Source organism: Pseudorasbora parva, chromosome 15 (genome assembly GCF_024679245.1).
Source record: "Pseudorasbora parva isolate DD20220531a chromosome 15, ASM2467924v1, whole genome shotgun sequence".
Classification (NCBI taxonomy): Eukaryota; Metazoa; Chordata; class Actinopteri; order Cypriniformes; family Gobionidae; genus Pseudorasbora; species Pseudorasbora parva.
The window spans coordinates 29,798,212-29,817,384 of record NC_090186.1 but is presented as its reverse complement, the minus strand read 5'-3'; the positions used below and the strand labels follow the sequence as shown (position 1 = coordinate 29,817,384).

General features: G+C 39.2%; 1 protein-coding gene across 2 annotated transcripts in view; it reads left to right on the top strand.

Moving 5' to 3' along the window:
- adgb (androglobin) overlaps nt 1-19,173 on the top strand; it is a 54,029-nt gene that overhangs the window by 14,121 nt on the left and 20,735 nt on the right. For both annotated transcript variants that reach the window (XM_067418609.1, XM_067418611.1), the window contains exons 9-14: nt 2,693-2,781; nt 3,624-3,798; nt 5,242-5,329; nt 8,427-8,568; nt 17,612-17,654; nt 18,946-19,129. In XM_067418609.1, the coding sequence (XP_067274710.1) occupies nt 2,693-2,781; nt 3,624-3,798; nt 5,242-5,329; nt 8,427-8,568; nt 17,612-17,654; nt 18,946-19,129 (721 nt within the window). The remainder of the gene's footprint in view (nt 1-2,692; nt 2,782-3,623; nt 3,799-5,241; nt 5,330-8,426; nt 8,569-17,611; nt 17,655-18,945; nt 19,130-19,173) is intronic.

The following is a 19,173-nucleotide window of genomic DNA, read 5'->3' as shown; positions in this document are numbered from 1 at the left end:
TAAATCAGATATAGATAAGCCTACCTACACAAAATAAACACAGCATTGCAACTTATAGCATTGATGAAGGTGTAACTCCAACTGTAAAAATGGACCCAGACATAACTATTGCTTAATTTTCATCTGTTTTTAATGTGAAATATCTGCAATTGTCATATTTATTCATGGGGGTCTTTAAAGAAGATCCTTGGACATAAAATGTTCTTATGAGAGAAAGAGTCTGCTAAGAAGAAGAGCAAAGACAAAAAGACCATTCAGCCCAATACAGCTATCCATCCAAATCAAAGTTAGTTTTTTTGTTGTCTTGTACTTGTGCATAATATATATATATATATATATATATATATATATATATATATATATATATATATATATATATATATATATATATATATATATATATATATATATATATATATATATATATATGCATTTTTATATATGATTCTTTTCCCCTCTCTCTTCGCCATACATTATTTACTCTGAAAAATGTAGATGAATATTTGATCTTCATACAGAAACTCAATATGCTCTCTGAAAACACATATTAATAATTTGCAACCAATGTGGCATTAAGCTCTCCGGATAGGGATGGTGATCTATTTAAGCGAGAGATTATGGATAAAATGGCCCATGAGTATCAGTCTTTCCCCTTGACCGTTCATCTTCAGGTAGCACCCTATTCCGTCTCCATGCATCGCTTCTTCTGCAGGTTCATGCATTATGGAGTCTGTGCCACAGCCTTCACTCCCAGATGTGTATCATGAGCATGAATAAATAAAACAACCCCTTTTCTCTGATTGTGCACGTTTGTGTGTGCATAACTGTATTTGTGGAAGTGTGCAGCAGTGTTAATCTGTATGTGTGTTTGTTTCAGACTGTGAACATAGCACTAGTGTTTTTCTCCCAGGTAATGTGATGTGAATTGAATTATCAGGCATGGCCTCTGGCGAGCACTGTCAATTCTGTTCCTGTGCAGTTTATGACTGAAATATGCAAGGAGAGCAAAGAGCAGCGAATCACGCATACATACACTCACACGTACATAATATGCATCAATTTTACACCGACCTGCTTTGAAAAGCTCAGTGCTGTTGTGATAAGGAGGTGTAATTGTCAGTATGCATGTAAACATGGATTTCCGACAGGTCTATGGAGACTAACAATTTGATGAGTCTATTGAGGCTAATGGTTTGCTGTTCAGATAGACTGTTTTGGATAATTGGCTTCTGCAAGCGAGTGGCTCAGATTACGCTGGGATAATGCAATGTTTGCTGCTGAAACTCAGTCTCTCTCTCTCTCGTTATCCTTCACAAACATTCTTCGTTTGCTCTGTCCTCTTATCTATAGGGTCCTTTAATCCATATAATGAATCCATCCCTTCTGTTATCCTCTCACTCCCTCTGGGTGTTTGATACTAATTAATGGGCTTGAAATTATAACATGCTTTGACATATATCACTTTGGCACCGTGGCCTAGATCTTCAATGCCTAAAGGGGAATATCTTATTGAAACATACTCACACATGATCACTGTTCATTCTATTTATGGCACTTTCCATGAATAGGACACAAAATAGGTCCAGCACCTCTTGAAGTGATTTGTTTTAACAAATTGTTAAATGTGGTGCTTGACCTTTACAAGATGTGGGCTGTCAACCGCAGTCATTTTATTTTTCATATTTTGCTAATATTATATGCACCATTTTGTTGTTGTTGAGGTTTGCAGCCCTGTTAACATATTTGGAACAAGACTAAAAACTATTTAAATGTAGTTTAAATACATTTAGATTTGTATCCAAAATCCTATCCAAACAAACCATACATCAACATAAACCTTATTTATTCATATTATTCTGTTTTCTGATTATGTATAAATCAATTTAAAAAAATGTTACCCTTATGGCTGGTTTAGTGGTCCAGGCCAGGGTTACAAACAAATAAGTTATATATAAAAATAATAATATTATTGTTATTAGATTGCCAAAACTATAGCATTTGATTATAATTGTTGGATAACGGGGCTAAAGGCACACCCTAAGAAAAATGCTTTTCACTACGGCCATAGTGTAAGACTGCAGAAAAAAACAAACAAAATATAAATATATATATATATATTGTTAAAAATGTGTGAGGTGCAAGGTGGGTGTTGCTTTTTGTGCCATCTAGTGCTTAAGATGAGAATAAAAGCAAATGCACCTTTTACCCTGGTGTGCATTAATCTCTATTGTACCATATATATATATAATTTGTGCTAACAATAAATAAAATATATAATTTGTGCTCCATTGCTAACAAGGCAATTAGGGCAGGTCACGGATGGCCTGATAAAAAATCATAGATGGCCTTTGGAGATGAGGATCAAACACTGATAACACAGTACCTCTGTTCCTTCCTCTACACTGAAGTTTGTGTGCTATGTGAATTAGAATAATATGGCTTGACAGATTACAGTGCCCTCTCCGCTGTTCATGCCTTTGTCTTTGAAACTCATGCCTTGATCTATCCACTCGTTCTTTCTTCCTTTTATTCAAGGCTGCGCTCCACTTGATTATACTTTAAGTATTAAAGAGATGGAAGTCTGACAACAGGAAAAAAGTCCCACTTAGATTTTGAGGGCCTAAAAATGACACCTCCTTTCATGTGTAATTCTTCACACTTGCTGTTTCTCTCTTTCTTCTTTCTGATTTAGCCACTGGTCCTATTCCTAAGATGGTGGTGTGTGCCAGTTACCAGCCCATGCACCTGCTGGAGAAAAGGACTTCAGTGCTTACAAGGATGGTAAGCACGTGTTTTTCAATCTATACTAAACAATGCCTTTTAAAAAATTTGGGTTCAGTAAGATAAAAAAACAAACAAAAAACTTTTATTTAGCAAGGATTCATTCAATTGATTAAAAGTATTAGTGTTTATAGGAACAGAAATAACATTATCAAATAAATGTTTTAAATATGTTTTAAAGGTTGTCTGTGTCTATCTGAGAATCCTAAAACAATTCTATTAGTTTCCATCAAAAAAAATATGAAGCAGCACAGTTTTTAACATTGAGCACCAAATCAGCATATTAGAAGAATATTTTCTGAAGGATCATGTGACTGAAGACGGGCGTAATGACTGCTGAAAATTCTGCTTTACCATCACAAAAATATTATATTATATTATATTATATTATATTATATTATATTATATTATATTATATTATATTATATTATATATTATATTATATTATATTATATTATATTATATTATATTATATTATATTATATTATATTATATTATATTATATTATATTATATTATATTACATTATATTATATTATATTATATTAAAACAATAATATTGAATAGCAAGAGAATTGGGGTCACCCATGTGATATGACACAAGGCAATATGGATTCTTACTTTATTAGCTTTAGACCAATATCCCATCTTGTTTGATATTACTCCTCCACTGCGCATACTTACCTAAAGCTCATTAATGTAAAACCTGCCCCAAATGGTACTCTCCCTCCCTCTATCTTAGTCTAAAGCAATATTTGGCTCTGTTTGGATTAGTGGTGGCTGTCTAATCTGCTATTAAGTTTCTCTTCTATAATCTATGATTGTGGTGGGTGTGTTCTCCAGGCTGATTCGTCTGAGAGTTTGAGGCAGTATGGGCTCTCTCAGCTCTTCAGTCACCCTGTGCTGCTCACCTGCACTCGAGATTGCCCCCTAGTGGCCCATCCCAAGGCACCCCCAGTTCCTCAATGGAAACTCATCCGCCCCCGCAAGCAGACTAACATCACTGATGAACCCCAGGGTAAGGACGTGTCCACCAAAGCGTTTTTTCACGCAGCTGGCTGGCGTTTTCAATTTTTTTTCAATGGGAGCGCCGCGTTTCTAGAACGCCTGGAGTGCAACAAGACGCTGAGTATTTCACGCTCGAGCTGTGCGCACAGCATTTTTTACTGGTCGCCGAGAGTTGAAGAATGTTCAAGTTTGAGTAAAACGCAGCACTCATCACTGTCATTTTTCACCCAGCCGTCCAATCACAGTGGAGGAGGGGCAGGACAAATAAAACACAGACCAACCGCCACATTCTGCGTGTACAACATCAACAGATGACAACAAGCAATAATAACGGAACAAAATAATTTAAAACAAGAGCCAGAGCAAATACTTTACATTGTATCTGCTATTTTATATAGAAACAATACAGAAACAAACTACCTGTGAAATTAGTAACACTTCTGCAGATTTCCCGTATCATAACAAGCAAAGAATCTTAAAGGGTTACTTCAGCGATTAGCATATGGCTTTGTATCAGTAGAAACCCGGGAGTATATTCAAATGATTGTGCTTTCCCCCCTCATATCCCCCTGAGACAAGAGATTTATGCATTTTATTTCAGGAAAATGTCCTCCTATGATGCAAATTGACGATATTTGCATCATAGGAGGAATGTTTGGCCAAAGGCTAAAGACTACAGCCAGCAGAGGGAGCCATTTCCGCATGTTTTGAACCCGTGCATGGGGGATGGAGATTACACTCACAGCTCAGCTCAGTTGCAGGCACTCATTTAAACGGAGCTATGGTGAGCAATGTAAGTTTTTTAACTTCTCAAATTAATTTCTAAGAGAGTTAAGCTTACAAAGGCATGAACTGAAACGCGCCAGACTGAACTCGCGATTACCTCAGCTCTCATCACGAGAGCTCATCAGCTCATTTATCTGACTCCTGCAGTTAGTGCTCATTGCTGTGATACTCGCGCAGTGACTCACTCATTATATTGAACAGACATGTTCAGTTTTTAATTGTAGTGTCTTCTCCAACTCAGTCACAGTAATCAAGTTGGTGGCTTTGGGAATGCCCTCACAGGGCAGCGAAGCATTCTGGGAATTGTAGTCTTTCATCCCCATGAGACAAAAATACATTTTCTGTCTTTTCTCAGTCTAGAAAGCACCAAATTCAAAAATAATTTCACATTTCTACTACATGTAACCCAGTTTAAATACAGATTAATCTTCCCAGTTCTAAAATTACCTCTTTAACTGAAGAAAAAAACGCTGCCCTACCAAAACGCTCTCAAGCGCCCACAGCGAGAGATTTTAAGCAGAGCGCCTAGCGTTTTCAGCTGGCTAAAAACGCTTTGGTGGATACACGGCCTAAGACGTGTGTCTTATGTGCATATGTGTTTTAATTTCTTATGTAATTATTATGATAATTGCTTGGGTAGGATTAAACTGATGTTTACCCCTTTTAGAACCCCTTGTTGAGAAGCCAGAGCAGTTCATTGAGGTTTCCAGCCCCTTCATCAACTTCAAACTCATGACTATGGCTGCACATGACATGTAAGCTCTGTATTTGTGTGTGTGTGTGTGTGTGTGTGTACTGCAAACTGCAAACTAAGCTTCCAATTACATTTCAGGAAAATAGCCAAGCTAACCTGAAATCTAGAGAAAGTCTCTAATGTATTTAGTTGCAGTACATAATTGTTTATAAGCTGCACATGCAGGTGTTTAACTTAATAAAGACCTTCTTTATTGCTGGCAAATTATAGGATGCATTTCCAGATATAGTGTCCAGAATTGAATGTAGTTGTCTCAGGGGACAACAACTAGGAACATTGTGTGTGGTGACGCTTAAAGGAATAGTTCATTTACTCAAGTTGTTCCAAACCTGTATGACCTGTATTCTTTCTTTTCTGGAACATAAACATGGAACTTTTCTTTTTTTGGCAGTACAGTAGAAGTCAATGGTATCTGTATCTGTTTTTCTAAAATTCTTCATCTGTGGTGCATGAAAAAAAGAAAGTCAAACAGGTTTTGGAATTACTTAGGATTTTTTTTTTTTTTTTTTTTTTGGTGAACATCTATTTAGTGTCCCTAACCATTTTTTGATTTATCCCACAAACAACACATTTTTGACAATAAATACAAATGTCTGACAAATGTCACACTAAATGCTCTTTTTGTTCCAATTACTGTTTTAAAGAGTAAGAAAGCATTATTTCTTGTCTAGATATGCTTTCGGAATTGCTCTCCAGACTGAGTAGCAAAAAGCTTAATGACAAGTCATTGGAAATAACAGATTCAAAACATCTATTTGCAAAACAGGCATCACTAGCTCAGATTCTAAACAGAGCTAAAGATAGCCGCTTTTCCACCGTTGGTCCGAACGGTTCTTAGATTAGTAAGGAGTGGTTCCAGTTGGGTTTCCACTTGAGCTTGGTACGGAACGGCACAGTTACAAATAGTTTTCGGTTAGCTAACTGTGCTGGTATAATGCATGTATGATGTCGCTACTCAGGATTTGTCACTTTTCTGTTTCCTGGCTACCAGTTTCTCTGTAGCTGGCTAAGCGCACTATTCAAATGACGTTGACACAGATTAATAATACAATTTTAAGAAATACCTGATCACCCTCCATAATGCGGTCACTATTTACATAATACTGTCTTTAAACAAACTTGCGTTACCAAGGCAACAACTGGCGCGTTTGAATTATATTCCAAAGAGTGGCTGTTATCAGCCCCACAGTGGAAAATAAAACTGTAACCATATCACCACAGTATAAAATGGTTATGCACTGAGAACTGTTCAGCACGACGTTGGAAAAGCGCTTATGTCTGACAGAAAATGCCGGACATTAGTATTGAGGCTACTACTTAAAGGGATAGTTCACCCAAAAATGAAAATTCTGTCATCATTTACTCACCCTCAAGTTGTTCCAAACCTGTATGAGTTTCTTTGTTCTGCGGAACACAAAAGAAGATATTCATAGATGCCACCTACGTAACTACTAAATAGAACGGAGATACCTGGAGAAAATTTCTATTTTAGGCTCGGATCCTTATTTGTTACCCCCAGTTTTCTTTTGTCCATTATTAAATATAATATATCTTGTACATAACCCCTCCCCATACAGTGGGGATCGCTTGAAGGCTTTCAATAGTAACGATACACATCAATATGCTGTGGCTTGCAACGTGTCACTGGGAAAATTTACGGCTCATAATATTCTTTCATGCAGTTACAGATGCAGCGTTTTGACTAAAACTCTTCTACATGTGCTGCATCAGATTAGAACGCATTTTTATAATTTTCTGGGTCTTAAAAGAGTCTGTGTTTGTGATATATGTCCATATTTCATGCAAAGCACTAGCTGGATGCATTTAAATCTGCTCTAAGTGTACGTTTTTGTCACCTATCACACATGCTCACTTCAATAAGCCGACAGAAAGCAGGTTACCTTACTCCGATAAAAGAAAACGGGTTGTCGCATTTACATGACCATTGCCGGCTTATTACGCATAATCAGAACGTGCATGTAAATTAAACGCTCCTGCTGTCAGTGTAGTTAAATTAGTGGGCTTTATCTCTACTCCCGAACCGAATTAATCAAACCTGAATCTTTGACCCATTTTTGATTAATTGAAGGATCAAACATCAGATAATCTCAATCAAACACTTGAGCTCATAAACCAAAAGTATAACAAAAGTATACAATTTATCCATTCTGAAAAATACAACATCATCCCTTTATGATAGTACAGGAAGTAGGCAATGAAATAATAATATTTATTATTTAACACTTTTGTTCTTCATAAAATAAAATACCAGTTCAGGGTTCCTCTTTCAGCTGTTGTTGCAGCCAACTGCACAATATATTGCTGGCATTACTGAGACCGCGTTACTGAAAGATGGCGACACAAAGCTACTTTGACATCATGTGACCCGAACAAATTTTGAAGAATGTTTGTAACAAAGCTGATAGAACAACGATTGCCTACCATAGTATCTCCCCCTACTATGGTAGTGTATGGTTGTTCTATCTGCTTGGTTAAAAACATTCTTCAAAATATATTCTTTTTTGTTAAGCAGAACAGAGAAACACACAGGTTTGGACAACTTGAGGGTGAGTAAATTATGACAATTTTTGGGTGAACTATCTCTTTAACACTGTACGTGTACACAAGTGCATTTGTGTATGTATCGTATGTGTACATTTGTAAGTTTACACAATTTATCAGATCAGTGGGAAACCTGTACCTAAAAGAACATTTTTGGTCTGTCATGTCATAAGTGAACCAGTGACATAGCTGCATCCCACCAGACATGAATTATTCAGAGTGTCTGAAAATGAGCTTTGTTTTAACTACAGGTATTTTTTCTTTAGTTGCACGTGTGAGTACACTGAGTGCTAAATGCAGTAATTGGCTGTGTGGGAGAGTCAGACAGGGACATAGACTGTGGTTCTCGTGCTGCTCTCGAGCACAAGACAATATTCAGTCATACTTAAGTAATCTGAATCTCTTTAGAGCACTTTAGAGCTCTTTAGAATGTGTGTTAAACCTCAGAAATTGGTGGTTTAGTTTTACATTTTTATTAATTAAGCACAAAATAGTTATGTTTGTCATTAAATTATTTGATTTGTGTCTGTTTTAAGGGAGCATGGAGGTGTAAAGAGGCGTGGGTATAACTCAAATCTCTCCTCCTTTTCTGAAATGGATGATAGTGAAGATAACCGCAATCGGAATGACATCACCCAGAACAGCCTTAATACACTGGACATGACCGAAATCACTCAGGTATGGCTAAAGCCGTGGCCACACTAGAATTTGAGCATTTCTTTGCACACTGCAAGTTGTAATATGACATCACTATAAAGTGTATTTTTTATAAACAGGAATTCAACATAGGCTATAACAAGTAGTACTAAAGAATTCGCATGTATATGAATGGAAGTCAATTGAACGAAAAGTGCAGTGTGACCACTCGTTAAGGGAAATGGATACATTGTTTTAAATTGCTAATATTTTATGATGTTCACTCCCCTTTAAAATTTTACGGTCAGAAAGATTTAAAACTTTTCCTTTTGCTGGCCTCCAAAATAACAAACAGCTGTTCTGAGCTTCTGAAGCTCAACTTATGCACTGTAAAAAATTATTGTTGTTTTTTGTTGGTTTAACTTAAAAAAGCAAGTAACCTGGTTGCCTTAAAATTTTGAGTTTATTGAAATAAAAAAATTGAGTTGATACAATGAAGGAAATTTGTTTAATAAATAGAAACTCAAAAAAAAATTGTATCTGAATCACAATTTTTTTTGATAAATCATGAAAATAGCACTATTTGGCATGTTTCACTGCGTCATCAGAAATAAAACACACACAATTACCCAATATGCTTACAAAATCTTTTAATAATATTTTAATAAAGGTTGTCGAATCTCAAAAAATGTTCATTGTATTAACTCAAAATTTTAATTTCAATGAACTCAAAATTTTAAGGCAACCAGGTAACTTTTTTTCTAAATATTTTTTTACAGTGTGGGCATCTCGACTAATTGTATACAAAATACAATAAAAACATTTTGTGAAATATTGTTTGTAATATCATTTTTTATTATATATGTCATATTAATCTTTATTTATTCTTTTCATGAAAAACTCATAAGTAATAACTCATAAGTAATAGCTTTGCATAAGTAATACTCATAAGTAATAGCTTAGCAGCCATTACTTATGAGTGTCTCAGTTACTAATGTAATCCATATTTCCTGAACGAGGGAATTGAGACGTTCAGACTGATGTATTGTGGATCTTGCCTGTGAGTAGTAACAAAAGAAGCCAATGGACATTGGCGAGTGAGATTTGCATCACAAGCCACTTCCCATACATACGGGTATATGAGGCAGCATGCAACATTCACACATTAAGTTTAACACTAAAAAGCTGACTGGATGGTCCTGGCCACTCAGCGGTGATACAGATGTTGTGGCAATGGGACGTCATGCTCCCTTCCCTCCTTCGGTGATTGGGGATTATATAAGTAACCAAGAGGTTCTCTGTCAGTTAGTAGGGATGCAGCAATTAACCAATTTCCTGATTAACCACACTTAAAACGTCACAATTAATTAATCGAAAAGGCTCTGCTACACCAAGTGTTTATTTTGCACGGAATGGAACTGTTGCAACTTGCACAAAATGAGAACAAAGTTACACTACCAGCGCACCAGCTTAAAATGCCGTGCTTATCAGAGACACAGAGGATACTACTGTACACACTGGGTTAACTGTGGTTAACTGTGGCAGAGGGACCAAACAGCGAAAATGTATTTCCACCAAAGAAGTGCCTGAAGTCGGCAGTCTATAGCTGAGCCCTCAGCATGATGTTTTGTTTTAGTTATTTTAGAACATATTATTTCCATGCTGACGTGTTATGCAGTCACAATACACATAAGTATCGCCTTTATTTAGTTTTTCCTTTTTTTATTCAAAATATTTACAAACTTGTTTACAGCTCTGGAAAAAATTAAGAGACCACTAAGTGTTCATTGTGTACATTCATTCAAATGTATAATGAATTATAATATATTCTGATTGTCTGATATGTGGAAGTAAATGTGTTTTGTCGTTTAAACACTTTTATAATGACCACGTTAGTTGATATAACGCGCAATGAGTTTGCCATTCAGAGGGTCTGTTTACATCATGTAAATTCATCAAGTTTCTCTGAAATACATAGAAGTGGCCTGTGAACATGGGAGAAGAACACACTCTGTTTCATGCTCAATGTGTAGCTGATTTAAATAAAAATGTATTTAAATTATAATTGAATTAAAGCATTATTATTGCAGCTTCCATAGATATTAGTGTATGGAATATTTAAATTGAACAAACTGTACATGTCTTTCTTATATAGGCTAGAATTTAATTTAAATGTCTATTTAAATCTCTGTAACCTCAAATAAACATTATGTGGTTGAATAGTATTATATGAATAGTGATACTGATATATGAAAAGCATTGAGCACGTCGTCTCTGTCTCAGCGCCAGCCAAAGTCTGAAAGCACGTTTGAATTTATCAGTGACACAAACAAATAAACCAAATTAATAGACATGGCTTTTCCCAGGCCACATGTAAAATTAGATAAATTAAAAAGATGAATACAATTATTCAAATGAATACGTATGGATGACAGTTTGTGAAAGTAACAGTTCAGTTTATTCTTCTCATACTGAATGGATGTGTACAGAGCAGAGGTCACCTTTCCAATTCCAATTCCAAAGAGAGAGATGGACTTTTGTCTTTATTATTATTTTGTGCTGTAATATTTAATTACTGATATTTGTGGTTTAAAATGTAGCAAAAAATAACACTTTAAAATCTATAATTGTTCATGTAATTTTTTACATTTGTTGTGAAATTAATGAATACATAATAATCGTGAAACCATGATTATTTCTTAGACTATAACTATACAAACAAAATCTATAATTGTTGCATCTATATAAGTCACGGAATGTTCAAAGTTACGTCTGAACAGACTGACAAATTGAGAGCCCCATGGAAAGCGCCTGTCCTCAGCACTTGGTGGGGTGGAAAGAGGTTTTTTTGTGAACTCTTTAATGTCGCTAACAAGACCACACATTTTTGACAGTAAATACAAATGTCACACTTTTCAAGGTTGGAATGTCGATCACTGCTGTTCCTTTTTTACACCCTATTCAGCCATAACTAGTTGGATTACACTGGGGAAGCATGCCTAGTCCAGATGGAAATGGGCGCTACGGAGACCAACGTAGTGTTACATTTATGGGCTCACCCATGGGGCAGTGCTACATATGGAATTTCTTTGCAATAGATCCTTTTTTGGCAGGGATCAATCAATAGCATTACAGAGATGGGCAGAGTGGAACCTGCTCAGGGAGAGACAAAGACTTGCCAACAGGGAAACCAGTGGGCCAACCTCTGTTTGGAGATAGCCCTTCCCTTCTGCTGGCCTCAAAGCAAACAAAGAACTGTTCTGTAACTCTTTGTGCGGCCCACATAAACCTCCAGGGGCAGCATTTTCAAGTTCACCACCTGGTCCCTGAAGGGAGTGGTGGGACCTTTGGGCACATATCCAGTTCTCAGGATTACGTGAGAGTCGGCCAGGCCAAATTCCAGGCACATTTCGCTGACTGAAAATGGCTGCAGGTTCCCTAACCTCTTGATGGATGTGAGCGCTGTCTTTAGAGACAGGATCTTAAAGGGTTACTTCAGCAATTAGCATATGGCTTTGTATTAGTAGAAACCCTGGAGTATATTCAAATGATTGTGATTTCCCCCCTCATATGGGGATATGAGGGGGGAAATCACAATCATTTGAATCATTTGAGACAAGAGATTTATGCATTTTATTTCTGGAAAAATTCCTCCTTTGATGCAAATTGACGATATTTGCATCATAGGAGGAATGTTTGCCCAAAGGCTAAAGACTACAGCCAGCAGAGAGAGCCATTTCCGCATGTTTTGAACCTGTGCATGGGGCATGGGAGATTACACTCAGCTCGCAGGGAGAACTCAGCTGGCAGCTACAGGCACTCATTTAAACGGAGCTATGGTGAGCAATGTAAGTCTTTTAACCTCTCAAATTAATTTCTATGAAAGTTAATCTTGCAAAGACATGAACTGAAACGCGCCAGACTGAACTTGCGTTGTGAATGTATGCCGCAAGTGTAGTCGCGATTACTTCAGCTCTCATCATGAGCTCATTTATCTGACTCCTGCAGTTAGTGCTCAGTGCTGTGATACTCGCGCAGTGACTCACTCATTATATTGAACAGACATGTTCAGTTTTTAATTTTAGTGTCTTCTCCAACTCACAGTCACAGTAATCAAGTTGGTGGCTTTGGGAATGGCCTCACAGGGCAGCGAAGCATTCTGGGAATTGTAGTCTTTCATTCCCATGAGACAAAAATACATTTTCAAAGGGTGCTCTCTGTAGGGCTGTTAAAAACACAGAGAGATCCCAAGAGGAAAGAGGCATGATCGGGATGATTCACCCCTCAGGAACCTGACGACCAGGTTGTGCTTTCCCACAGATGTGTGGCGATAGAGGTAACATACACGTTCATGCAGAGCCCTTCAGGCATGAAAGCACTTCTCTGATCGGACATTTACTTCTTGGTGGGAGAACACCAATCAATGGACAAGCTCCACTTCAGCGCATAAGCATGCCTCAGGGGAGGGGGCTATAGCTTCAGTGATAGTGTCTACCATTGCCGGTGACAGGCCACTGAAGTCCTCCATGGATGCCATATGATGCCCTTTCCCTAAAAAAGCAGGTCCTTCCTCAGGGGAATTAAGGTAGGCTAGTAAGGCACAACCATCAAACCTGCTCCTTGTCCTCCAGTGTCTGTGTGTGCAGGCTCACTAAAACAACTAGCAGTGGGACATCTCCAGATCAGCTGGACCTGGGGGTTGGAGTTTCCACACTCCTGGCAGCGTGAGCTGTTATGAAAGTGTGTCATCGATTTAAGCTTGTCCAGAATGTAAGTGGCACACAACAGCCTAGGATCCTTTTGACTCCAGAGGAGGAGATGGCGGGCGAGTAGCGGCATACAATGAGAGAATAGACCAACCTTACATTGATGTACATGTATTGTCCGTCCGGACCGGCACATGCTTGTCCTTTAGCAACGGTCGAAAATGGCACAGGGCCAACAGTACTTCTAGCAACAATGGATTTGACACCGCAGTTAAGTTCCTGGCCAGGAGACTAAGGCTATGTGTCCATTACATACAGCACCCAAACCCCTGTTGAAGGCATCTGTTGTGACAACAACATGTCTGGACACTTATTCTAGGGGAACTCCTGCCTGTAGAAACTCAAGGGCTGACCATGGGCTAAAAGTTTGGCGGCAGACCGGTCTAATTACCACCCGATGTTTGCCGATGCTAAAGCGGTTTTGCATAATGCAATCCGAGCTGCGTGACCATGGCTGCAAATGGTATATGTCTCAGGAACCTCTGAAATAAATTTAGTGGGACAGGTGTGCTGCCCCTGAACGAATCCAAGCAATTCAGCACCAACTGGGCTCGCTTATGAGTCTTGTCATCACGTTGACCAAGTCCAACTCTATACCGAGAATAGAGATTCTCTGCAAGAGGGAGTTTGCTCTTTTCCCAGTTGACCCAAAGCCCCAGCTGGCACAACCTTTGAGAAAATGTGGGCCGACAGTGACAGCCCAAAGGGAAAGTGTAGAAACGGTCTGGAATCCTTGCCTGCCTCTAAGGTCAACTGGATGCTACTGAAGCTGCTAAAGCTAGCTGCGTTTGATCGTCTGAATGATCCAGCGAGACATGTTGAGAAGAGCTAGCCAGGCCCCAAGAAACTGTGCAAGCGGCACCAATAAAAACTACAGCCGTACCCACAGTGGGGCAGAGAGGACAACATCCTGTAGTGGGAGACCGTGAGTGTACTGTAACAATTACCTGGCTTCACGGTTCCTGCAATTGAGTGGCTAGAGACGCATGAGGAGGTGATAGAAGAGGGGGATGAGAATGGCGAAGCATTTTGGGGCCCAGAGATTGAGGATACTGCTCTTTTGTTAAAAATTGGATGTAACATCTGAAAACAAAAGCAGGTGTTTTTAATTGATTTCAACTGCTTCTGAAATGGAGAAAACTGCTGGGAAAAGTTCACAACTGCATCACCTGTGAGATGGGGGAGTCAAGAAAGAAAACTTTAATGACTTCCTCCATAAACCTGGCAGATATTTGTCTGCCCAAGGGACCACACAGTGACTTCCGTCCATCGCTGTACACATCTCTGGGTCCCTGGGTCAGAACTACCCTCTTGTAGCTCTTTGAGTGCTTTGGTTGATATACCTGCAGGAGGGGCATAGTGTGGAGGATGGAGGCAGCCTGTCCAGAAGCACTGTAAGCCTTGGCAGCAAGGGTGGACAAGAACTTACAGGCCTTGGATGGGAGGTGTGGGCGACCCCACCAAGCAGCAGCATGCTCCAATTGCTCAACTGCATGCTCCACCTGGGGGATCCCCACGTAATCCTTGGCCCACCATTGAGGGTAGTGAGAGTGGAGGAGTCAGCGAAGTGGTTTCAGTCAGAAAATGGTGCCTTCCACGACTCCTTTAGGCACCTCCATGAAAATAAGGAACTGGGGTGGGACGTAATCGTCCAACTGCAAGCATTCGGGACAGGATGGAAGGGTCCACTCGAGCCCAGTGCTTGCGGTGGTCCCTCTTTTATGAAAATGCTCTTTCATTTCTGAAGTGCACAAGGGAAAAGATTGATGCTATATTTTTGTGCAAATGCTCTTTTGGATAAGCGACCACCGCTGATCGTGCTGTCACACCAACACTCCAGAACTTCTTCCCTCTTGTTCTCCACACGAGTCAGATTAACAGAGCGAGTGATCAGATGTCTGCTCGACTCAGCTTGATGTGTGAGTGTTGCATGCTGTCTTATATACCCATATGGCTTGCGATGCAAATCTTACTCGCCAATGTCCATTGGCTAGTTTTGTTACCACTCAAAGGGGATTGGGCTCTCAGGGGAGAGCCCCAATTCATCAATCTTTTCTTACGTACAGTCGAACATGACTGCCTGATAGGGAACATTTCTGATTATCAATGTTGAAAAAAATTTAATGTCATTTTTGACCAATTTAATGCATCCTTCCTGATTAAAAGTACAAATGTCTTTCAAATCTTACCCCAAACTTTTGAACGGTAGTGTATGTCGTATGAATGGTGACTGGTCTCTCGGAATTTATTCAGTCGAGGGTTTGGCTATACTCCAGGGGTTACACTGTTGATGTGCAGTGTGTTTCAGTTTATGCCATCTGTACAAGCAGTGTGCATCAAAATGTTCTGCTCTCTGGCTGTAATGCGACTGGTGGCCGGGAGACCGAGACAGGCTATGACATCCTCTAACGCCTCTCTCTTTCCAGCTCCAATGTCACTCTGCCTGTCTCCCTAATCAAGAGACTGCCACTGGCAAATCCAGTATTAGAGTATATAGAGAGAGAATGGTAAAACACACGTGCCCCGTTACATAAAAGGACAGGCCATGTCCTCAGAATGATATAAAAAGCAGCACAATTAGCCTGTCAGACATCAGAGTAGATGTCTCACAGGGGGGTCAGCTCAGATCGGACTGAGACTGATAGCTTCCATGTAGTTTGTAAGATAATTGTCCAAGTGTGTGTGCATGTGAGATCTAATAGTATTGCTGTACTCTTACAGTAATAGTTCACCCAAAAATAAAGTCATCAGTGTCATTTTTTCAAACTTTTTTTAGAGTCATTCCAAATCTGTATGATTATTTATCCTGGCCACTCTTTTCCATAGTCAAAATGAAAACTGTTGACGGTGATGTTATTGTTAACTAAAACTAAAGCTATTTAAATGATTTTTTAATTTATGAAATTGTAATAATAAACTTGTCTAGTTCTTGCACTAGACAAGAAAGGGTTTAGTTTTTGGTTGTACTTGGTTTTATGATGTTCTTGCTTGCTCATTATCTATTTCTTTTTTATTATAAAATGTTACATTGTGTATAGATTTAAGCCCCAGTAGCTGTTGGATCATGCCATGAGAAACGAGTAGAGAGGTCACCCGATATGATTTAGACTGGTTATTGAGTTTTTGATAACGTTGTAAGCTAAATTAGGTATAAACAGGAGCTGTTTTACCACAGTAATGTGTGGAATGCACCATGAGGTGTTTACTGCCATATTAAAACAATCACACTTTATACTGCTAAAGACAGCTTCTCTTCTCTTCTCTTCTCTTCTCTTCTCTTCTCTTCTCTTCTCTTCTCTTCTCTTCTCTTCTCTTCTCTTCTCTTCTCTTCTCTTCTCTTCTCTTCTCTTCTCTTCTCTTCTCTTCTCTTCTCTTCTCTTCTCTTCTCTTCTCTTCTCTTCTCTTCTCTTCTCTTCTCTTCTCTTCTCTTCTCTTCTCTTCTCTTCTCTTCTCTTCCTCTCCTCTCCTCTCCTCTCCTCTCCTCTCCTCTCCTCTCCTCTCCTCTCCTCTCCTCTCCTCTCCTCTCCTCTCCTCTCCTCTCCTCTCCTCTCCTCTCCTCTCCTCTCCTCTCCTCTCCTCTCCTCTCCTCTCCTCTCCTCTCCTCTCCTCTCCTCTCCTCTCCTCTCCTCTCCTCTCCTCTCCTCTCCTCTCCTCTCCTCTCCTCTCCTCTCCTCTCCTCTCCTCTTCTCTCCCCTTTCCCACACAGAACAATAACTATATGATAAATATAAAGAGTTCCTCAGATCTGTGGTGAGTCACATTCTAACTCTGAATCACTGGTGCTGTCGTTCGTTAGATGTAGCATAGAGAGAGAGCCCCTAATTGCACAGTCGGACGACTCGTCAGGCTTTAAAAGGCTTTCTAAGTGTCACAAGGTTGGGCTCAATCATGGAAATAAGCACATTAGAGAAGTTTCTGAGGCCTTCAGCTTGATTGTTTCCATGGATCCACACTGTTACTTAAAAGGCCAAAAAATGAACATTTGAATAGTTTTACAAAAAGGTGTCCTCAATTAACGGGTAAAGACTGACATGCTAATTAAACCCATGTCCCCTAATCCTGTCACCATCCGAGTGCCCTTAATGTTTATGGGACTTGCTCTCCTGTGAGCAGTTAATTGAAGGAGAAAACCCTCTCTGGTGTGAGTCCAGATGTCAGATTAGAGGATTTCTCATCGTGTTCTGGAAGCCAAATGGGCTCAGCACATGCTGACTGGATGAATGTGGACGTTCTCTGTCTCCACTGCTTTCCTCTGCCCTCCTCTGCCATGTCTCTCCCAGCTCACCCTGTACACTTTTTATCCCCCCATTTCCCCCCAGGTAACAGCAGAGGACAAGAAAAAGGACAACAGCATCGCCAATGGTAAGACTTGTCTCCATGAGCAATGCCACTGCACAGTCCACACTGTCACTCAAACATTTATCGTAAACTATGTAAATAATTGTATGTAAAGCTCATATTAGCCAGTTAAGGATGGCAGTATCTGTTACATATCTCAGTCAGCAGTTACGATGAAAATTTGAAGTTGAAGATTGGGAAAGCATTACTCATTTTCAATTGAGTGCTTCTGTAACAATGTGCAATAGAAATGAAAGTGAAGTGAAAGAATGAATTTGTAAAGGCAGCCTCACTTATATCCCTCCAGTCATTGTTTAGCCATCAGAGCAGTGAGGCTAATAGCTGCTGTAATGATATGATAGCTGGCTGCCTGCACAATTGCACTTTCTCGTTTATCCCACTCTTCCTGCATCCAATCCATCTTCTTTTCATCAGCACAAACACAGATGCACACACACACAGACACATGGCATCATCTCTATCTCTGTGATCATGATCGTGCGCTCGCCCCTCATCACGACAGGCCAATTATGTGCTTTCCCAGAGAGCCCAGTGTGTTGCTTAGTAACACCTGTGGCTAAGTAAATGGAGTGAATGGCTTTGCTACGGCATCTGTATTCTCATGGTTTCATACGTCAGAACACCACACTGAGTGTAATGAGTTAAAGCTGCAATATATAACAGTATTTCATTAAATTGGCATAATGAATTGAGTGACATCAATGAAAGAGCATTTATTAAATTTAATTCTGTGCAACTGATTGGCTTAATGAGCTCTACTGATTGGTACCACTGAGATAATCATGGTATCATTATTAAAAGTCGTCTTTTTTTAATGACTCACATTTGTAATGTTGCAGTTACTGCTAACTTCACCACATTTTCAGTAACTTTAGTTCAAAATATGGTAAGTTTTCAAGTAACAAGCTACTTCTCTAATAAATACAGTAGATGTAGCTTAATTCTATCACTGGTTTATTGCTGGGACAATAATCAAATGAACTCCTATAGAATGCAAATAAATGCACACATAATCTTTCCAAGAAAACTAATATATCCTAGCCTGACAAGCCAGACCCACATCAAGATGCTGGGTCTGGGAACACACTGTTGGCAGGGCTCAATCCAAAAGTGGAATAAACGGTTGTCTACAAATCACTTCTGGCCTTTGCTATTGCATATCATGTGTAATACAGACTTACTATTTCAGCATTGAAAAAGGCAAGGTCATGTTTATGTGTATTCCTGCCAGCATTTTATTGCTTACTTAGTTTGTAATAGACTATTGTATAACTTTTTTTTTTCAATCTCCAAGATACAGAAGGTGCAGAGTCAACTTCAGACCCTGACAAAGAGACAGAAGGAAAAGATAAGGAGAGGATGCAGACAGCCAAGGAGTCCAGTGCTGCATTTTTTCAGTCCCAGGATCCATTAGCGTCAGACAAACCCCTGCTGCTAGAGACCTGGGTGGACATGCACAACTTTACTAAATGCTTCCAGTAAGGGTCAATCATCTCCAGCAACAGTCTAAGCCATATTATGC